Below are 13787 nucleotides of genomic sequence, written 5' to 3' on the forward strand. Positions count from 1 at the left end.
ACACACAGATCTGTGTAGCTGAACGAGATACTCGCAAGATAGCAGTCATCACTCCACTTGACCTGTTGGAGATCAAATTTATGACTTTTGGACTCGGGAATGCTGCTTAAATATCACAGTGCTTCATTGACTCAGTGCTACAGGGCCTAACTTTTTCTTTCACTTTCCTGGACGCTATTTTAGTTCTTTTATCATTGGCAGAGCAACACCAGCAGCATTTGACAGAAGTGTTCAACCGGTTGTGATTCTCATATCGGAAACATTGCTAGTAGGATCAATTATACCAAACTTGCTGCTGCTCAACAATCAGATCAAGAACTACAAGGACATTTATCAACAGGAACATTGGCATTGGATATCCAACTTATCCAAATTCCAGGGAGTGACGTCATGTTGTGTCGTGACATGATCATGTCAAAATCGCAGTCATTCCTACTTTTTGTATTCAGAAGGGCCATCTTCAATATGCTATGTGACCTGTGTCACCCTGGCATTCATTTGACTTCTTGCCTAATAACGAATCGTATGTTGCTGAGAATACAGAGAGACTGCTGTGAATGAGTGAGGTGTTACCTGAAATGCCAATGGAGTAAGATACGCTGCCCCACGTGTCCGATCATGACAACCTGTTTCAATCATATCTACATTGGCAATGTTCATATGTTGCCATTGTATGACATCCAGCGTTACATACTTTCAATGATAGATTGTTACACCTGTTGGCCGGAAGCTGCTCCAATGGACAACTTTCGCTTTTGTGTCATATTTGGTGATGCATTTTGGCCATCTATTACACGTCGTGACAGATATGGTTTCAATGTCCACTTTCTAGCCCCTGTTTGGAGTAATGCTCCACTTCCACTATGGGGCTGATGTGGTGACATCATGCAGTTATGTAGTGTCATGTGCATGTGTTTACAAAAGCGCTGCCAGTCATTTCATGCCAGACACCAGAAGGTACCCTGTCTTACATACATGTGTTCTGGTTTCATTATTCTTTATTATGCGTTTTATATTTTGTATCTTCCATGCATGTCATGGGGTTGTATATAGTTATGAGATAAACCTGATGTTTTTGTTCCCTGCATGTTATACAATGCTGAACTGCAAGCTCAGATGATTGAACAAATTAGTGTAAGCTCATTGTGTGTCAGACTTATTTGGATTTCATTGCTTCAGAATTAAAATAGTTACACCATTTTCTGATTGAAGATCACTTTACTTAAAGTTAAGTAAATCTGTAGGTTTTTTCTGATTGATAACTCTGTAGAATGTGGGCATGAAGCCCTCTTATTTGAATTGACCCAAAATTCAAATTAAGATTCTGCATGTTAGTGGAACTGATTTTCCGTAACCATAGAGCCCAGCTAACTCTTGGTGTGTGTTGATGGAGGAACAATGTGAAGGTCGCCGCCATAAATAATTTTGAATTATGTTACTATTATTTTTGTATTATCTGAAAAGAAGAAACTACATTTGAAGAAACTGTATTTGAAACACCAAAATGAGAGAAACACGCTGGACCACGTCATTTTCTGCAGCCGACAACGATGCATTGTGGAATCATACTTAGACAACTGAAGCCAAGACTTATATTTGCTTGCAAACGTCTAATGGAAAAGGTACTGTCACATGCCCAGTGATAATCCAGTGCTGTGGCACTGCAGCTAGTGTTACTTTCTGTATGCTGATCAACTATTCCCAAATATGTTTAGATTGTAATTTGAAGATTTGATTTTCATTCTGAGCACTTTCATTAATAATAATAATAATAATGATGATAATAATAATAATAATAATAATAATAATAATTAAGCGTGGAATATACCAAGGAGACTCATTAAGTCCTTTCTGGTTCTGCCTTGCGCTGAACCCACTATCCAACATACTAAATAATACAAATTATGGATACAATATTACTGGAACATACCCACACAAAATCACACATTTGCTATACATGGATGATCTAAAACTACTGGCAGCAACAAATCAACAACTCAACCAATTACTAAAGATAACAGAAGGATTCAGCAATGATATAAGTATGGCTTTTGGAACAGACAGATGTAAGAAAAATAGCATAGTCAAGGGAAAACACACTAAACAAGAAGATCACATATTGGATAACCACAGCGACTGCATAGAAGCGATGGAAAAAACGGATGCCTATAAATATCTAGGATACAGACAAAAAATAGGAATAGATAATACAAATATTAAAGAAGAACTAAAAGAAAAAATATAGACAAAGACTAACAAAAATACTGAAAACAGAATTGACAGCAAGAAACAAGACAAAAGCTATAAATACTTATGCCATACCAATATTGACCTACTCATTTGGAGTAGTGAAATGGAGTAACACAGACCTAGAAGCACTCAATACACTTACACGATCACAATGCCACAAATATAGAATACATCACATACATTCAGCAACAGAAAGAGTCACATTAAGCAGAAAGGAAGGAGGAAGGGGATTTATCGAAATAAAAAAACCTACATTATGGACATATATATCTAAAAACAAAGATGATGTGACTTACCAAATGAAAGTGTGGCAGGTCGACAGACACACGAACAAACACAAACATACACACAAAATTCAAGCTTTCGCAACAAACTGTTACCTCATCAAGAAAGAGGGAAGGAGAGGGAAAGACGAAAGGATGTGGGTTTTAAGGGAGAGGGTAAGGAGTCATTCCTATTATAACTACATTATGGACAGGTAGACAATTTAAGAAAATTCTTTCTAGAACGAGCAGAAACTAGCAAAATACACAAGGCAATCACTCATATAAATACATCGGCTACACCACTGCAATTCCATAACCACTTCTACAACCCTTTAGATCACATAACATCAACAGATTCGAAGAAAGTAAATTGGAAAAAGAAAACACTTCATGGCAAGCACCCGTATCATCTAACACAGCCACACATCGATCAAGACGCATCCAACACATGGCTAAGAAAAGGCAATATATACAGTGAGACAGAAGAATTCATGATTGCAATACAGGATCAAACAATAAACACCAGGTATTACAGCAAGCATATTATTAAAGATCCCAATACCACAACAGATAAATGCAGACTTTGTAAACAACAAATAGAAACAGTAGATCACATCACAAGCGGATGTACAATACTAGCAAACACAGAATACCCCAGAAGACATGACAATGTCGCAAAAATAATACATCAACAGCTTGCCTTACAACATAAACTTTTAAAACAACACGTTCCTACATACAAGTATACACCACAAAATGTACTGGAGAACGATGAATACAAATTATACTGGAACAGAACCATTATAACAGATAAAACAACGCCACATAACAAACCTGACATGATACTCACCAATAAAAAGAATAAATTAACACAACTAATCAAAATATCCATACCCAATACAACAAATATACAAAAGAAAACAGGAGAAAAAATTGAAAAATACATCCAACTGGCTGAGGAAGTCAAAGACATGTGGCATCAGGATAAAGTTGACATCATACCAATTATACTATCAACTACAGGAGTCATACCACACAATATCCACCAGTACATCAATGCAATACAGCTACATCCAAACATATATATACAACTACAGAAATCCGTAATTATTGATACATGTTCAATTACCCGAAAGTTCCTAAATGCAATATAACACATACCGTACAGTTAAAAGGAAGTGACGCTTGATCAAGGTCCGCGTCACCCCATTTTTAACCGGACTTAGCGTCTGAGAAAGTGAAGATAATAATAATAATAATAATTGATAGTGTACTTTTCAGTGTTATGTCACTTACAGCATCCTTCTTTTCATAAAATATTAAATAATGTATCACAAATTTATTCCATCACAGTACAGCAAAATCGGAGGTCTTATTAGCTTTGTCTTTTCCCTAGGATTTTCTTTTCAAAATAATCCATTTTCATTTAAGTATCCAGGAGAGCATAATTAGAAATAAAGGGTTCTGAATTCTGTCTACTTGCAGAAATTCAAATACTGTAAATACTTGAAACTGTACTATATGTGCCATGAAATTCATTTGTGTATAAGCAAGCATGGTCAAACATGGACAGATACAGACTGATATTGAAAATTTTACCTTACATCCATGGTTTTATTTATTTTTTAACCTCTTAAAATGATGGGCATAGCAGTGGAATGCAGCCTCTCGCTTATTTTCGCAGTATGTGGCTGTGAACCTAATAAAGATTTCATCAGGCAACAAAAAATCCTTGTGCAGCAAAGAAAAATAGACAAAGCACTTACTAGTTTTTTTTTTGTATTAAATTACTACTACCTAAAAATCATCAGCGAGCAAAAATAAATTATAAATGTATCTTACCATACGCCATGAAGGTGACCAGACTACTGAGTGGTACACTGTGACATGACATCACAAACCTTGAAATCTCAATTGACTATACTACTGCAGATGATGCGTAATTTTCAGTGGGGTCACATTAAGTAAGTGTTACCTCTGTGTCCATTTTATAGTTTATTGAGGAATGTGACTGTCATCATAACCTAGATGAAAGCCAGGCCCTTTGTCAATAATGAAACTACCATCCTTTGCTGATCTGAAGTGTTAGAATACCTATAAAGAAATGAATTTTTAGTAGCGTGAGTTTTGGATGTCATTTTTATTAAGGAAAGCTCCCTGCTCATGGAAAATTTTGAATTTTCTCAATGCCACAACAGAATTTAACGCATTTTGGCAACATGAGATCAATGCAAGAACTAATATTTTAGTGTCCTCACCTGATGTTAACATTATTTCAGACCAACAAGCCATTGATATCGTTGGGAGGGTGTCACCTGCAAGTAATGTGAAGCTCTGGTCAGAGGCCGCCAGTAGCACGTCACATAGACAGAATTAGAAAGTTTATTGTCTGCTGTTAGATAATTTTTTTCAAAATTGGCCTTGTTGACATGAAAGGCATAGTTATAGTTAATGGTACAGCTCTATGAGCAAATAAAAGTTCTTATAAACAGAGGACAATGCAGGTTCCTAGTACATGTATTAGCAGCTATATGTAGGTTACGGGGACACTTGTTTACTCATATATAAATGCTTAGTTACAATGGCATGGTAATAACACTCATTTACATATTAATGTCATATAGCCTGGTCCACACGCAACGATCTGTCTGCGCAGACATCGGTGCAGATGTCTGTACATGCAAAAGATCGCTGCAAATGTGGTGTGTTCACACGACACAAACCCCAATATACTACTCGCCCGCCATCTGTCGGTGTAGAAAAGAAATATCAGTGGCAAGCGACTACACTCCCCGCAAACGTCAAACATTTAATTCAGTTATTTTGAAATATAGAAATGGAGGAAGTTCTGTTGTGGTCTGTGTTCGCAACTTGTGTTGCAAAAAACATTCAGACCAAGCGCAGTAAACAGAGAAAGCGGGCAAAATGGTGTAGACAGTGGCTGCTAAAGCGAAAGCAGTTTTCTCACGTAAATTTACTGAGAGAGTTGCAGGACGAACCTAACGACTGGCGAAATTATTTGCGGATGGATGTCGAAACTTATAATTATCTCTTAAAGCTTGTAACCCTTCATATTATGAGAAAAAATACTTGTATGAGAAGGGCAATTTCTCCTCATGAACGGCTGGCGGTAACATTGACACTCCAATTTCATCTTCAATTGTACTCCTGCTTGGTCTTGGCGTTTCTTGATCACTAAGAAAGCCAAGCAGATCAAAATACCATAACGTTGGCTGGTATACTTGATCTACTCCTACACCAGATCTAGATTTCTGAACTTTGGATAACTCAATTAGAGCATTGTATGCTGCAGTCTTTTTGTCTCGGTCACTATATTCTTTACTTTTAATCTTCCACAAACATGGGTGGTTTCTACATATTTCAATGAATTCACTTACAAACTCTTGAGAACACTGACGAGTATCAGACAATTTAATGCCCTGTGCACGCAAACACTAGACTGAGCAAACAGCTGTTTCGCGCCAGATTTGCGGCGATCTCCTGTCCACACGCTCCAACTTGTCTGCGCAGATGTGGTTTGAACCCACAGATTTGAGAGGTTTCGCTCAAACCTCCAACTCCAACTTCCAGGTTTGCACACACCTCAGGTTGGTGCAAATCTTCTGTCCACACGCAACGATCTGTCTGCGCAGATGTGATGTGCGCAGACATTTGCGCAGACAGATCGTAACGTGTGGACGGGCCTTATGTTTCCAGTTTATCAATATTTAAAGTTACCTGAAGCAATGAAAAATACTAGTATACTTATTTCCAAATATATATAAATGCATGATTGTAATCGTATGATTATTAATACAATTTCACTGATAATTACAGCTCCTCAAGACACAACTCTTGAAAAGCCACACTCCATATACTCGTCAACTGGGTTTAATTCATCCTCTTTTAGCGAAGTTTCTAAAAATTTTTTAAACGTGTGTAAGGGAACCAAGTGGGCTGCTCTTGGGAATTTGTTGAAGAACTTCCAGCTCATTTGTTTATAGCTATTCCGTTTGACAAAGTCTTGTGTATGGTAAATGTCAACATTGTTCCTTGAAACTACATTATCAATTTCTGAGGTGCCATTGTATGAAGACGAACAAATGATATTTTTAAAGCGTGAGTAATATCACATTTCAGTTGTGTCATCTGGTATAGTCAATAGTGGAAAGGCAAAGGTTGCCTTATCTATAATGGACAAGATATATTTCTTATTGAATTGAATTTGATGTACTGCCCATAGAGGATAAACATTTTTTGTTTGTGTGTGATACTGTATGAGGAAGGGGCTTGTAAAGTAGTTGGGTTAATTAGAGCTTTGACAGTACACATTTATTGATCGTATACCCCCCTCCACTCCCTCCAACTGTTGCACTTGTTAAATTATTGTTGCAGCTATTTTTTCTGGTCATATGTGGCCAGGTCAGAGCTGAATGGGAGGATAATTGGCTGATTGCAAATATAGGCCTTCAGCTTTGCAGCCACAACGTAGGACGAATACTTAAGTCCTGCAACAAAAAGAGCTCTTTTTTCCCCACAATTTTTCATCATAATTGCCGATTTCAGGTTGTCAGACTAGTTTCTTGGCAGATTTTAGGGCGTTGGAAAAGTGTCTTTGCCACTTTCAGGGTGTGGAACTTCTGTTGCGAGAACTCACTGTGATGCCATTCTTTTAACTGTTCCTTGATTCTGCGATCATGCAGCTAGGTTTCACCCTCAGTCTGTTACATAATCAAAAATTCTTTTGTAACACCAAAATAAATCAAAACGCCTTCACATGTCTCAACTCATGCTTTCTGGTCACTGTTCAAATATTTTAACACCCTTCCAGAGGAATCTCCCCATGTCTAGCATATTGTTAATGATGAAAACAATATGTTCCCAGGAGATGTACAATATCGTTGCTTTTTAGTCAATTTTTGCAGGTCCCGAAGAATTAGCTTGTGGGTAGTATAGACTGTTGCTGGGTCTGTTGGTGTTGTTGGCTGTGCTCTGCAGAGTTCATCTTCAACAGCGAAATGTTTAGTTTCAGAATTATAGAACCAGGTTTTTACAGTGCTGAAGGAAAAACAGTTCCCCCTTACTGTTTGTAACATGTGTGAATGTCCTGCACATATTTCCCTTGAAGAAACAAAACCTTGTATTTTCACTAATATGTTGCTTGCTTATGCCTTTTAATCTTGCATTCTACTTTCCGTTTAAAATAGTTATAAGTGTAGGAAACCTGTAATATTCATACAGTTACATATCAAGATATAAAACTTTACTTGTTGTGGTCTTCAGTCCTGAGACTGGTTTGATGCAGCTCTCCATGCTACTCTATCCTGTGCAAGCTTCTTCATCTCCCAGTACCTACTGCAGTCTACGCCCTTCTGAATCTGCTTAGTGTATTCATCTCTTGGTCTCCCTCTACGATTTTTACCCTCCACTGCCCTCCAATACTAAATTGGTGATCCCTCGATGTCTCAGAACATATCCTACCAACCGATCCCTTCTTCTAGTCAAGTTGTGCCACAAGCTCCTCTTCTCCCCAATTCTATTCAATACCTCCTCATTAGTTATGTGATCTACCCATCTAACCTTCAGCATTCTTCTGTAGCACCACATTTCAAAAGCTTCTATTCTCTTCTTGTCTAAACTATTTATTGTCCACATTTCACTTCCATACATGACTACCCTCCATACAAATACTTTCAGAAACAACTTCCTGACATTTAAATCTATACTCGATGTTAACAAATTTCTCCTCTTCAGAAACGCTTTCCTTGCCATTGCCAGTCTACATTTTGTATCCTCTCTACTTCGACCATCATCAGTTATTTTGCTCCCCAAATAGCAAAACTCCTTTACAACTTTAAGTGCCTCATTTCCTAATCTAATTCCCTCAGTATCACCCGACTTAATTTGACTACATTCCATTATCCTCGTTTTGCTTTTGTTGATGTTCATCTTATACCCTCCTTTCAAGACACTGTCCATTCCGTTCAACTGCTCTTCCAAGTCTTTTGCTGTCTCTGACAGAATTACAATGTCATCGGCGAACCTCAAAGTTTTTATTTCTTCTCCATTGATTTTAATACCTACTCCTAACTTTTCCTTTGTTTCCTTTATTGCTTGCTCAATATACAGATTGAATAACATCGGGGAGAGGCTACAACCCTGTCTCACTCCCTTCCCAACCACTGCTTCCCTTTCATACCCCTCGACTCGTATGACTGCCATCTGCTTTCTGCACAAATTTTAAATAGCCTTTCGCTCCCTGTATTTTACCCCTGCCACCTTCAGAATTTGAAAGAGAGTGTTCCAACCAACATTGTCAAAAGCTTTCTCTAAGTCTACAAATGCTAGAAACATAGGTTTGCCTTTCCTGAATCTTTCTTCTAAGATAAGTCGTAGGGTCAGTATTGCCTCTCGTGTTCCAACATTTCTACGGAATCCAAACTGATGTTCCCCGAGGTCGGCTTCTATCAGTTTTTCCATTCGTCTGTAAAGAATTCGCGTTAGTATTTTGCAGCTGTGACTTATTAAACTGATAGTTCAGTAATTTTCACATCTGTCAACACCTGCTTTCTTTGGGATTGGAATTATTATATTCTTCTTGAAGTCTGAGGGTATTTCGCCTGTCTCATACATCTTGCTCACCAGATGGTAGAGTTTTGTCAGGACTGGCTCTCCCAAAGCTGTCAGTAGCTCTAATGGAATGTTGTCTACTCCGGGGGCCTTGTTTCGACTCAGATCTTTCAGTGCTCTGTCAAACTCTTCACGCAGTATCATATCTCCCATTTCATCTTCATTTACATCCTCTTCCGTTTCCATAATATTGTCCTCAAGTACATCGCCCTTGTATAGACCCTCTATATACTCCTTCCACCTTTCTGCTTTCCCTTCTTTTCTTAGAACTGGGTTTCCATCAAAGCTCTTGATATTCATGCAAGTGGTTCTCCTTTCTCCAAAGGTCTCTTTAATTTTCCTGTAGGCAGTATCTATCTTACCCCTAGTGAGATAAGCCTCTACATCCTTACATTTGTCCTCTAGCCATCCCTGCTTAGCCATTTTGCACTTCCTGTCGATCTCATTTTTGAGACATTTGTATTCCTTTTTGCCTGCTTCATTTACTGCATTTTTATATTTTCTGCTTTCATCAATTAAATTCAATATTTCTTCTGTTACCCAAGGGTTTCTACTTGCCCTCGTCTTTTTACCTATTTGATCCTCTGCTGCCTTTACTATTGCATCCCTCAAAGCTACCCATTCTTCTTCTACTGGATTTCTTTCCCCCATTCCTGTCAATTGTTCCCTTATGCTCTCCCTGAAACTCTGTACAACCTCTGGCTTAGTCAGTTTATCCAGGTCCCATCTCCTTAAATTCCCACCTTTTTGAAGTTTCTTCAGTTTCAATCTGCAGTTCATAACCAAGAGATTGTGGTCAGAGTCCACATCTGCCCCTGGAAGTGTCTTACAATTTAAAACCTGGTTCCTAAATCTCTGTCTTACCATTATATAATCTATCTGATCCCTTTTAGTATCTTCATTTTTTAGTTTGAACTGGATGGGACCATACCCAGAATGTTACAAATCCCCCCCCCCCCCCCCCCCCCCCCACCTCTCGTCGCCTTCCATTCCAGTATTGTACAGTTGTCTCTAAGAAAATCTCTAAGGTCATCATGGTTGCTCACTCGTCCATTTAGAGATGTTCTACCTGATTGCTGACTGTTGGGTTGCCACGGTAACTCAGCATTTGTTATTGTCATAAATCAAAAGTGCTTGAAACAGGAAAGAAGTATCCGTCTGCCTGCTGGTGAAGTTTGAACAATTGCAATATACCCAACACAGATGTAAATTAAGAGAGATTAATTTTTGGTTTTGGTATTGTAAGCAGTTCATTGGTAAGGAGAAGGCAGGTTATAGTATCAGGAAAAAATTAAGTGTAACATTTGCAGGTGCTAGAGGGAAGGAATAGCCACTTCAAATCTTGATCAGACAAGACACAAAGTGCAAGAAAGGAAAGAAATTTGGTAATGGATTCATTGCCATGATTCAAATACTAAAATGACCTTTGCCAGTTCATAGATGCTGATTGGGGGCTAGATTTAAAAGTAGTAGAAAAGATGTAAATGTAATCAAATGAACTGTGTTTGGATGAACTGATCTTCTTTCGGAACTGTTGTATTTCACATGAAGATTGTAAAGGGAAACTTTTTTGTGCTGAGAGAGAGAGAGAGAGAGAGAGAGAGAGAGAGAGAGAGAGAGAGAGAACCTTCTCTCCCCTGTTACTGTCATTATCTGATGAACAGTCTTGGTCTTTCTATGCTTTTTCAAACCAGTCCAAGGAACTTCAGCACATTTGAGATAGTTTTGTTCTTAACATCAGTGTTGACTTTCACAGAGAGCTGGCTGTGCACATACAAAAAGAAGTCAATGCTCTTCATAGATAGGTTGATTAACTGTTATTTTAGATGGATTGCTGGTACTGGCTAGCATAAAATGTTAGATTCATCACTATTTAAAGCTCTAATTTGTTATGTGCCTCAGAGAACACGTACAGACTTATCCCCAATAAACTGATGATGACAACGTGGTCTTCATATTCTATGGTTGCATTTAAATGATGAAGGCAAATATGAGGTTGGTTTGTTATACATTTCCAGAAAAAATACGAAAATTAACAGGTCATACTTCACCCTGACAACAACTGATTTTCTTTTCCACCCTTGTGTTGTTGAAATTCCTGACCTCTAGTGGCTCGTATGGCTCAGTATGCAGTGCACTAACCAAGGATGTGAACCAAACATGGATCGAATCCTTGAGACAGACTATTAACTTTCAGTTAGCCATCCTGAGTCTAGTTTTAGACAGTTTATGTAGATGATGGGCTGATCCCCAATCTCTGCCTCATAAAATACAATACATGGTAAAATATGACAACAGAGACAACAAAATTTACATGACTCTCCTCCTTAACTGATGGCTGTCGTGATACAAAGGGCATCTGGCCACAGCGTTAAATAAATAACTTTTGCCAAATTATGAATACAGTAGACACCCTACAGCAAATTTTGCAAAATTATGAATACACCTGACCCCCAATAATGGGATAAATTATATGAAAGAGACGTTACTATGTTTTTTTATTGTTTTGTAAAAGGAAGTTTTAATGTTTAATTGTTATTAATAACTCTAACAATAATCTGTTTGTTGTCTTTGTGATGTTGCAGTTTTGGAATATCAAGAAAAGGCAGATGTCTCATAGCAGATGATATGGGACTTGGAAAGACTGTTCAAGGTCTCGGCATAGCTCATTATTACTATTCTGACTGGCCTCTTCTAATTGTCACTCCATCTTCAGTTAGGTATGTCTAATTTAATGTGACATTACATCTGTCATTTTAGATGTGAAGTAAATTGTACCAATCCCCTTGCTCTTGGGGTGGGAGATGGGCCCTAAATGCGGCGCGGAATCGGCAATGATCAACGACATGATGATACAGAAGACTCTGGAAAGAAAATACTGCACTGAAGACATGTAAAGTATATCCATTGGACATGAAGCCTGTAATTGAAAAAAATTGCGCATCGTGTAACTGGCAAATGGTATTCCAAGCCTCTGTGCTGACACTGTTGAACCATCACTTCTTGTCAAGTAGCAACTTCTCATGATGTGGGAGGTATACAAGACATTCTCCCTACAGCAATCACATGTACACCATGCTGTTGCTCACTTGGAACAACTTTTTAATTATTATTTTCAAGCATCGGATGCTCTATTAGATTCCTGCAAGAGCTATCTTTTAGAAATTGTAGTTGCAAATATTAATATTTTATGCCAAGATTGAAGCAAATTTCTGCAATGCCCATTGAAAAATGTACCATATTTTGTGTTTCTAAATCATCTTTTAACAAGTTCATTTCAGTGTAGGCTCATGGATCTAAGCAGGTTGACTCTCTTGTTAGTTCAGCTGTTTTTCCTGACCTTTCTTTTAGGATTCACTTATAAAATAAACTCGTAACCTACAGTGCAAAACTGTATACTGTCCTGAAGAATTAGATGTGATTGAGGGAAGAATTTTCTCGTCTCTTCAGTCCCTCAGGATTGTCCAGATGATTTCACATCTTATTCAGTGGAGAAAATAATTCAGATAATTCAGACTGTGTTATTCAACTGCATGAATTGAGAAAGGTTATAGTTTTCTGCTGGGTACTAGGGCATGTCTGTCCAGGGAAATGAGGAAGGTGAGAAAGCACATAAGGAAGTTAGGGGAGACACTCTGCAGAGATTTGTCATTTCTGTGCAAGCTACGAGGGCCGTTCAGAAAGTAACCTCCGGTTGATTTTAAAAAATACACCAAGTTAAATAAAAATATTTTAATATATACATCTTACAACTACATCTTTGCACTATTTTTCTACATAGTCTCCATAGCGATTGAGGCACTTACCGTATTTCTTCACAAGCTTTGAAATTCCTTCTGCATAAAAATCACCCGCTTGTGCCTGGAGCCAGCCTGTGACCACATCTTTGAGCTCTTCGTCGTCATCAAACCGCTGTGACCCGAGCCATTTCTTCAAATGCATGAAGAGGTGATAATCACTTGGCGCCACGTCTGGGCTGTAAGGTGGATGGTTGATAACGTCCCACTTGAAGGACTCAAGAAGGGCCGTTGTTCTGCGAGCAGAGTGAGGACGGGCGTTATCGTGCAAAAAAACGATACCGGAAGTCAGCATACCACGGCGTTTGTTCTGTACAGCCCGTCGTAACTTTTTTTGTTTCATAGTACACGTCTTGATTAATGGTCGTACCACGTTCCATGAATTCAACCAACAACACCCCTTTGGCATCCCAAAACACCGTTGCCATCAGTTTTCTGGCAGAAAAATCTTGCGAGGCTTTTCTTGGTTTGGTAGGCGAATTTGAATGTGCCCACATCTTTGATTGTTCTTTTGTCTCAGGGTTCACGTACTTAATCCAGTTTTCGTCACCGGTCACGATTCTGTTTAACAATGGTTCTCCTTCGTCCTCATAACGTGACAGAAAGTCTAATGCAGAGGCCATTCTTTGAGTTTTGTGGTGGTCGGTAAGAATTTTGGGCACCCATCGTGCACAGAACTTAACGGTAACCCAATCTTGCTGTCACTATCTCGTACAAGAGAGTCTTAGAAATCTGTGGAAAACCAGTAGACAACTCCGACATTGAGAAACGTCGATTTTCACGAACTTTTGCATGAACTGTCTGAACGAGTTCGTCAGTCACCAATGATGGTCTACCACTCCTC

General features: G+C 38.4%; 1 protein-coding gene across 1 annotated transcript in view; it reads left to right on the forward strand.

The window, feature by feature from the left end:
* LOC124776379 (SWI/SNF-related matrix-associated actin-dependent regulator of chromatin subfamily A-like protein 1) overlaps window positions 1-13787 on the forward strand; it is a 135695-nt gene that overhangs the window by 44343 nt on the left and 77565 nt on the right. Inside the window, exon 5 of the mRNA XM_047251343.1 lies at window positions 11732-11866. Within this exon, the coding sequence (XP_047107299.1) occupies window positions 11732-11866 (135 nt within the window). The remainder of the gene's footprint in view (window positions 1-11731; window positions 11867-13787) is intronic.

This window comes from Schistocerca piceifrons, chromosome 2, assembly GCF_021461385.2.
Source record: "Schistocerca piceifrons isolate TAMUIC-IGC-003096 chromosome 2, iqSchPice1.1, whole genome shotgun sequence".
In the NCBI taxonomy this organism is placed as follows: Eukaryota; Metazoa; Arthropoda; class Insecta; order Orthoptera; family Acrididae; genus Schistocerca; species Schistocerca piceifrons.